Raw genomic sequence first — 8,862 nt, forward strand, 5'->3', positions numbered from 1 at the left:
ATTAACTTCCTGGTGAAACGGTTTCCATCGTCGGCTATCATTGGCGGCTACTCTATCCCGCTTATGTTAGCTTACTACACGGTGTTTGGAGCGTGAAAGGCTCATGGCTAGCACGCTAGGTTTGTGATGTAAAGTTCTTTATTCCCGGTAAAACGCATATTTACGAACGGGTGTGTATGCAGTTATGACATTATTATCATATTGCTTGCTAACATTGGCTAGCTATTGCTAGCTAACCGGCTTTAGCTAACACCTTGTTTATGTTATTGAATGGGTATAAGTTTGCTCTTCTGCACGCTAGTGAGTGGGCTTAGTGTTAGTTTTTTCTGGATGTTATGTCAAATCAATAAAAGTAAATCCCGGTATGATCCTTTTCTTTAAGATGTTAATGGCGATCTATAATCATAACACTGCTGGATAGCTAGCTAATATTAAGGTTTCTCTGAGAGTCAAGTGCACATGCAGGGCTTATTACTACAACTTTAACTTGGGTAGCTAATAAAGTTAGCTTTGAACTAGCTAGCTAGTTAAATTAGCTTAGCTCTTCTCAAAAAATCAAATAGTTTTTTTCTGTATGAGGTGATTGTGTAAGTTATATTCGGAATCCTACTCGTGCACTGGTGATTTTGGGATTTACAGTGCCGCTAGCGCCATGGATTGTTAAACTGTTCACTAGCAAGCTGGAAACTTGTCTGCACGTTTTACTTTTTATGCAACATATTCAGCTAACGTTAACTAGCATGATGACTTTTTTTGAGGATGTTAAGTTAGAGCGTTGTGTTGCGATAAATTTGACGTGGCTGTGTTTCGTGTAGATATGACGCCGGTGAAAGAGGCTATGCCCTCGCTCATCGACAGGACGATGAAGATGAGGAGAGAGGAACAAGCGCGGAAAGTAGTGCTCGCCTGGGCTGTACTCAATATTTCTCTCGCTGGAATGATCTACACTGAAATGTAGGTTTTAACGGTGCAATTCTGTGTGCATGGTTGCATTTATTATTTTTTAATTTGTAAATTTTCTGGATTGTCAATGACCGCGCTACTGTTTAAAGGCTATTAAGAAAGGTATGCAAAATATACAAGGTACTACTTGCCAGAATCATTTTGCCTTAACTATGATCTGTGATCCTATCTAACAGGACTGGAGAACTGCTTAGACGATATTATAATATCACCTCCTGGCCCCTGTGGTATGTAGGTGAGTGCATTTGCTATTTTATTGTAAACCGTTACGCCCTTGTGATCGTTCATTTAGTCTGCTGAAAATAGGTATGTGAGTTGTGGAAGGCCTTTTGACAGACTGCTGTCTACTTTTACCCCTGCCCCACCACAGAGCTGGTCCTCGCCTGTCTGTTCAGTCTCAACGCCCTGTTCGACTTCTGGAAGTACTTCAAATACACGATGGCTCCCTCCACCATCACTCTGACCCCCGAACAGCACCGTCTCCTGGGCCTGCACACTTCCGGTGAGTCAACAGTGCCCCTGAGGAGGTACACTGGGTGACCCGAGGAGGTTCCTCTGTAGAGATGACCACATCTATAAAGATAATTGTCCGCACTCTTCTGCTCTTTAAAGCCCAGTTCACACCGAAGATTCGCCACACAGCAAAACAGTTTTCGTTACAGAGACGAGTTGCAGTAGTGTGAGCTGCTTGCGTCAAGAGACTCAGAACGTTTGATGTTGGGTCCTACCATTGCAGGTGATTCAGCTAATTGCAGGTGGCAAGTTTTTGAATGTTGCAGATGGTGCCAGTTGCAGCATTGTGTTCTGAATCTTTGGTTTGAGCTGGGCTTCACTGTAATGACTGGTGGAGAGAGGAGCTCCATCAGTCAGTAAGTAGGCTGGTAATAATCAAAACAACAATGGAGACTGGTGGATAAACTCCATCTGTGCTTCTGAGATGTCTGCAAGGATGTTTAAATCCTGAATCTTTTTTTTATTGTGATTTTTGCCCACCTGCAGGCATCCTGGCCACGCCCCCTCAGATGCCGGAAAAGCAGGAGACACCGACGCCGTCCCAGCCCTCCCCTCTCCTGGGACAGAGCGTGCTCAGTTACAGCCCCTCCTGGCCCGCCAACACCAGCCCCAAATTCTCCCCCAGCTGCGTGACTGGCTACAGCCCCTCCCTCCAGAGCCCCTCCCCCACGGGCAGCGGAGGTTCTTACTCCTCCCCCGTCACCTACTCCTCCCCGAGCAGCTTCGGCAAGGTGCGTCTGCTCCGCCCCGCCCTGTCCTGCAGCGCCTCGCCTTCTGACGTTCTATAGCCAGCTTTAGAAAGGGGGTTCACTGTCTCCACACCTGGGGGGCAGTGGTGTCTGTTGGTATTCAGTGTGTTTCAATACATAAATGTTAAATTTAAATAGCTGCTTGGTTAAAGTGTCAACACACCTTGTTTCCAAGGGCTAAATAGGCTTCTTGTCGAAAGTCAATCACAAACACCAGCAGAACTGTTGTCTTCTGGGACTGAAGTTTTCTGAAGGTTCCTGATTTGGAAGTGCACTGAGAAGGACAGTTTTTTCTTTCAGCTTTTGCTGTGTTTGTTAGTGGTTTGTTTCCCTGGGCTTATTTAAGGCCTTTTCAGTAAATATCCAGTCCTGTGAAATTATATAACGAGGTGTTGTTATCCATGAGTGTTTGTTAGAAAGCCTTACAGTGAATGTAGTGAAAAGGCTTATGCTTTCCCAGTTTTCTAGACTAGGAGGATCTCTTCTGTGTGCTGTTGGCTCAGCGCTAAATCCTCTGAATATGACATTCTGCGTAGAGCTGTTTGATTATAACACTGAAAGGGGAGGCCCCTGTGTCTCAGTGCCCGCCCAGTACATGATTGACAGGTGTGCGTCTGCCTCAGGTGCTGAGCTACAGTCCCTCTCCCGGCTCCTCGCCCTACCCCAGCAGCATTGGGCCCGTCGAGGGGACGAGCCTGCGGGCCAGGTACCGCACCTCTCCCTCCGTATTCAGCTCCCCCGGTGGTAAGGAGGACTACGTGGCCGACCTCAAGACCCTGGAGAAGTTCCTGCGCTCCGAGGAGGAGAAAAGCCAGCGGAGCCAGCTAGGTACGCTAGCGCTAACGTGACACTGCCGCGCTGTATACACTGCGACATATATGTAAATATATATACTTTTCAAAAAATATTATGCAAATAATATTTCACATCAGGGTTGGGAACCTCTGCTCCGGAGCGTATGTCCGTGTTTATATCTATATCTGACTTCCTCCTCCTGCAGGAAGTCCAGAGTTCGTGACCCCTTCCCACAGTCCCACGTTCTGGAACTACAGCCGGTCGATGGGGGACTACGCTCAGAGCCTGAGGAAGTTCCAGTACCAGCTGGCCTGCCGCTCCCAGGCCCCCTCCGCACACAAAGACGAGACCGACCTGGGCTCCAAGCAGGCAGCGGAGGAGGTGACAGCCCGCGACCTTCAGTGCTGTAGACCAACAACCTTCAGTGCTGTAGACCTCCAACCTTCAGTGCTGTAGACCAACAACCTTCAGTGCTGTAGACCTCCAACCTTCAGTGCTGTAGACCCTCAGCCGTCATTACTGTAGACTCCCAACCTTCAATGCTGTAGACCCCCCAGTCTTCAGTGCTGTAGACACCCAGCCTTCAGTGCTGTAGCCCCCCAGCCCTCACTGCTGTAGACCCCCAGTCATACTGTGTTTGCGCTGTGTTTGTGTTTTTTATCATTGGTACAAGAACCCTGTTGGGGTCTTCAAATTTGGCTTTAAAGCACACAAGCTTTCATGTGCTGAATATGGACACCGGTACCAGTAAAAGGTTCATCATAATGACAGTTGCCTTCCATTTTCCTTCTTCAGGTATGGGCCCGGATCACAACCAGTCACCTGGTGGTGGATCGCATAGACGGCTGGACCGCCAAGCTGAGAAACGTGAGAGTTTGCCCCTGCCCTGACTGCTGAGTTGTCAGTAGAATTATTGCCACTGTGTGACGTAGTGTTAGCTTAATACTAAAGGCCAGTTTTTAGTTGGGCGATGTTTGATTGGCCAATGGATATCGCTACATTATCACTGCCCCTCAAGTGTGATAATAGCTGGTGGCAACGATCATGCATTGCCTAACCGTAAATTGGCCTTAACACCGTGCTGGTAGTCCGCATTCCCGAAAACTGCCGCAGTGCATTCTGGGAGAGAGTTACAAGTACCCCTGCCGCTTAATGCCAGCTTCTCTCTCCTCCTGCAGTGGATTAATGACACCATCCTGGTCCCTCTGGTCAGTGAGCTGGACTCTGTGAACGCCCAGCTGAGGAGAATGGGCTGCCCGGAGCTGCAGACTGGAGGTAACCTTTACATTGCTCTACGCTAATGGCACTTATTCAGCGCAACTCAAAGTGCTGAACATAAGTGGTACCATCAGGAGCACAGGAGATTTCCAGAAACAGGGTTGGTTATCACAGCTATAGATCAACTAAATGGTAAACTCCTGCATTCCTTCCTCTCTGTCTGCTAACTAACTACTGGAATTCTCTGGTTCTAAAAGATGTTTCTGGTATATTACTGCAGTTTGGGAATATTCACAAGGAGCCATTCTGAAAATCAGAACATCCATTGCCACTTTATTGTCATTTGCCACAGCCCTCATGAATATTAATAAGATGCATCAAACTGGAATGTTTCCGCAGCTGAGAGACAGGAAGTTGAGTGTTAAGCGCGCAGAGTTTGGTGTTTATGGAGTCTGTGGTGCCTTTTGTGCTGAACAGGGGCGGTTAGAGCTGCGGTTTAGGGTACCGTGTTTCACAGCCTCACCCTGTCTCCCCGTCCTGCTCTCTCCTCTCTCCCGTGAAACAGAGGCCAGCATAAGCAGCCTGAAGCAGGCGGCTGTGGTCAAGGCTTCCGCCATCCCCACTCTGAACACCATCGTGCAGTACCTGGACATCACGCCCAACCAGGAGTACCTCACCGAACGGATCAAAGGTCAGGATAAGAGCTATAATTCAGCTTTCCTTATTTTAATCTGTGTTCGGGAGTAGGTTAATGCAGCCCGTCCTGTAGGCCTTCTCGTGACCTGGTGTGGTTGATCTGTTCTGCGGTGCATAATGGTGGAGTTTTAGCTTCCTGTGCGTCACTGGGCGCCAGACAGGAAGTGAGAGGCGTGTCTAACCTGCTCCTGTGTTTTCACCCAATCAGAGCTGGCCCACAGCGGCTGCATGAGCTCCTTCCGCTGGAACGCCGGAGGGGAGTGGAAGGGGAGGAAGTGGGACACGGACCTGCCCACCGATTCGGCAGTGAGTCCCCGCCCACTGCAGTGTCACTCAAAAATACGCGTTTTATTTACTGTTATTTTCTATTACCTCCTCTGTCTGCTTTTGTTCACTGAGCTACTCTTTGTCTTCATGCTTAGCATCTTCATTCCTGTCTTTCTCTCAGTCGTCACACTGCTTTCCTGGAGCCTGCCTTTTCTCCGAATTCCAGGGCTTATGGGGTTGAGTTTTATCCCTGGGAATTGCAGCACCCCCCGATCACTGTGTGATAATCATAGGCCTGAGCTCCAGCAACGTTTGTCTTCAGATTCGACTTTCAAGTGTTTATTTTTGTCCCAGACAGTTTGGCTGGTTTAGAGAATGACAAGATGAATGTGCTAAACTGTGTTTGTGAAGGAGGAAAATCTGACTCATCTAACTGTAATTCGAAGGAGGACACGGGAAAATTTCCATTAAATATCTTCCCAGGATCATATTGTCATTGCAGAATTCCTGTAACCCCCTTCATGATGGTCCGTGTATCGCTGAACATGTGTAACACTTTAAGGTGTAGCATCACAAATATACGATTAGAGTGTTCTTAACTGAACATTCTAATGCTGATGTAACAGTCATTACTGGTAATAGAAAGCCTTGGAATTCCTGAAAATTAGCTTGAAAAAAGAAAACATTCCAAAAACTTGATACTTCAAAGGGTTAAGCAGGCTTGACTTCCTGTTTCAGATCCTCATGCACGTGCTGTGCACGTACCTGGACTCCCGGCTTCCTCCTCACCCCAGATACCCCGATGGGAAGACCTTCACCTCCCAGCACTTCAGCCAGACACCTGACAAGCCAGGTAACGCGTAGCAACCAGAGTGGTCCTCCAGCGGTCTCCACTGACGATTTGACCATCCACACACCCCAGGCCTGAGATACTTAAACCAGGCAACCAGCATCGCTGGTTTTCTCTTCCGTGTAATTGTTAATTAATTGGTTAATGAGCTATGAAACAAGTAAAATCCTGCCTAAGTCTATTCTTCTATTAGGCAGTACAAAGGACCACGATTCACAAACCCGCTAACGGGTGCCTTTCCTCCCCCCTACTGTGTGCATTTTCGGAAAAAAAACAGACGTGTCGAACGAGAACCTCTTCTGCATCCACCTGAGCAGCGTTAACCCTCCTCACTACCAGCTGATCTACCAGGGCCACGTGTACAGCCTGCCCAAGGTGAGAGCTCGGCCTGGGGGGGATCTGTGGGCTACACGCGGCCTCTCCCTGTGTGCACCGTGTGTGTGATGATGCAATTCTCTGCGTCATGCGCTCCTGTCTCCACAGGTGAGTCAAGGGGGGAGGGGCAACGCTGATGATTGATGAGTCACATTTTAATACGGGCTTAAACAGTCTGGGGAAATGCATGCATCATCCTGTTAGGTCAGAGTTTGATTCAGCCATTTTAGATCGTATTTAAATCTATGCAATGCCAAAGTAGGTCTGAGTGTCAGCTCCTCACGTGTGATACAGTGTGCTTTTGTTTCAGGGTGATTGCTGATATGACTTTTGCCTGTGTTTTGTTGACGTTTCTTTACAGGGCAGGAACAATCTTTTCCACACTGTTCTCATGTTTCTCTTCATCATTAAGACCAAGGAGTCGGGGATGCTGGGGTGAGTGCTTTGCTGATACTGCCACGTTTATCTGCACTGAGAAAACAAATGGTTCCCAGGGGTTGTTTTTTTTAAAAGAATCAAACTTAAATTTATTATGAGTTTGTGACTTGGTTATACGGGGTAAAATTGAGTTGACACTTCATGGTATAGAGCATAAATCCCAAACCATGGTCCTATAAGACTGTAGCATCTGCTGGCTTTGTTTCAGCATGCATGTTATTTATTTAAATCATCGATTGACTAAAGACAACACATTTTGTGAGTGCACGTGTGTGTGTGTGTGTCTGTGTGCATGTGTGTGTGTGTGTGTGTGTGCATACATGTGTGTGTCGCTTGGGATGACGCCTCAAGCATTGTTTTTACTCCCTCTGACAGGAGAGTGAACTTGGGCCTCTCGGGAGTGAACATCCTCTGGATATTTGACTGATGTAGAGCTCTCAAAGATCATCGCAGTATACCTCACCTCAGACTGACTTAGAATCGGATAGCTCTTTCAAAGACCCCTCAGATTCCACACCAGCACACTCTTCACTGAGCAATGATCACAAACCGTTCTCTTTTGATGGGACATTTATTAAAGCAAATGACCTAAACAGGTGTGGCAGTCAAGCCTGGCACAAGATGGTCAAGAGACAAAGAAAATGTGCTTGTTGGATGTATCTGTAAATTTGAAAGTGCACTACTAGTACAAAAGAAGTGCATTATTTGCATTCTCGTTAGACAGCATGTTCCTTAAAAACAATTTGAATGCTAAATATTTAGGTGTGTGTATATCACTCTTTTGTATTGATTTGAGGGTTTCTATTTAGCCTCTCAGGGCTCTACAGTGCATTTGCTCCTGATATTTGATGCGTGCTAACTGTAAAAACTATTTAAGAGTGCATGTACTAATTGGGATTACATTAACGTGCTCCTGAATCTTTCAGTTTAGGAGCACACGTACTCCCTTTGAAAGAAATGTTTGTGTGGAACACTGCCTCGTACGCGTGCGGAGTTTTGTTACTACGGCTGAATGCTTCTTCAGTGCCAAGGTCATTTCCTGCTGAGAACTCTTCAGTGACGTTCACTGCGGAGAGCTGAGGCACGGTCTGACGCATGCAAATCTTCCACCTTTATTTCCACTGCTTAGTTACGGTGCATTCAGTCCTAAAGCCTGCTTTTAATATTGCTGCTTCAGCTTTGATGTGAATTCTTCACATCAAATCTAGATTTATTTTTCCCCTTTTTTTAGGCATTTGCAGCTGTGTAAAATCTGTAAGATGGCCATGAATCGGTGGCTGTGCTCTCCGCAGTAGATGTGGAACAGTATGAATGTTGTGATGAACGAATTAGCTTTAGTTTTTTATGCGGACGGCTCTGGTATTATCTGTTTAAGGGTGGAAGAAGTGGCCTCAAAATAGGATTTACAAATTCCAGTTGTTTACAATTTACCAAAAATGCGGAATGTAAAACTGTAAAAATTTTAATTGTATGAATTTGATATTGTGGTCATTTTGAGTTGAGAAAAAGAATAAACATGTTTGTATGAATTGGTTTTGGGGTGTAAAAGAAAGTAGTTGCTCTTGTTATTCAGGAATCCACTGACCGAAATGTGACAATGTCTGTAGACTGAATGGATAAATTTACAGGTTGTTTGTTTCCTTTTCTCTGTCAGAGTCAGCTGCAAAATCCTGATGAACGAAACAGGTTATCGTGGTATTGTTGCATGGTTGTATTTTTACCACAGGAAAGGATGTCTAGCTGTCGAACTCTTAATACTTGCTCTACCAGAATCTTCCACTGAGTGGCAGTAGATATTTTATATGAAAAGGACCTAGAGCATTTGCCTCTTCACAATACGGATTGGAACTTCGGGTTATTTTAGGTTAAAGAGTTTCACAGGTCTTTATTTTATAAACTTAAACTGTGGGCTTTGGCTGGCTTTTAAAATGTAAGAATTTGAATTACTAACATTGTTCTTGAACCTCATATCTAACCAGATAATATTTCTGGAACATA

General features: G+C 46.0%; 1 protein-coding gene across 2 annotated transcripts; it reads left to right on the forward strand.

Moving 5' to 3' along the window:
- Nucleotides 1–8,398, forward strand: tmem209 (transmembrane protein 209). 2 transcript variants are annotated; one of them, XM_035425716.1, is made up of 15 exons: nt 1–119; nt 816–954; nt 1,140–1,198; nt 1,334–1,465; nt 1,963–2,207; nt 2,849–3,053; nt 3,226–3,401; nt 3,816–3,887; nt 4,199–4,295; nt 4,804–4,929; nt 5,143–5,240; nt 5,940–6,054; nt 6,329–6,426; nt 6,788–6,861; nt 7,240–8,398. In XM_035425716.1, exons 1-15 carry the CDS (start codon nt 104–106, stop codon nt 7,289–7,291), a joined length of 1,704 nt encoding a protein of 567 aa, XP_035281607.1. In that variant the 5' UTR covers nt 1–103; the 3' UTR covers nt 7,292–8,398. The 2 variants fall into 2 exon arrangements, with proteins under 2 accessions (XP_035281607.1, XP_035281608.1); XM_035425717.1 differs by having other exon boundaries at nt 14–170.
- The last annotated feature ends 464 nt before the right edge of the window (nt 8,399–8,862 follow it).

Source organism: Anguilla anguilla, chromosome 7 (assembly GCF_013347855.1).
Source record: "Anguilla anguilla isolate fAngAng1 chromosome 7, fAngAng1.pri, whole genome shotgun sequence".
NCBI lineage: Eukaryota > Metazoa > Chordata > Actinopteri > Anguilliformes > Anguillidae > Anguilla > Anguilla anguilla.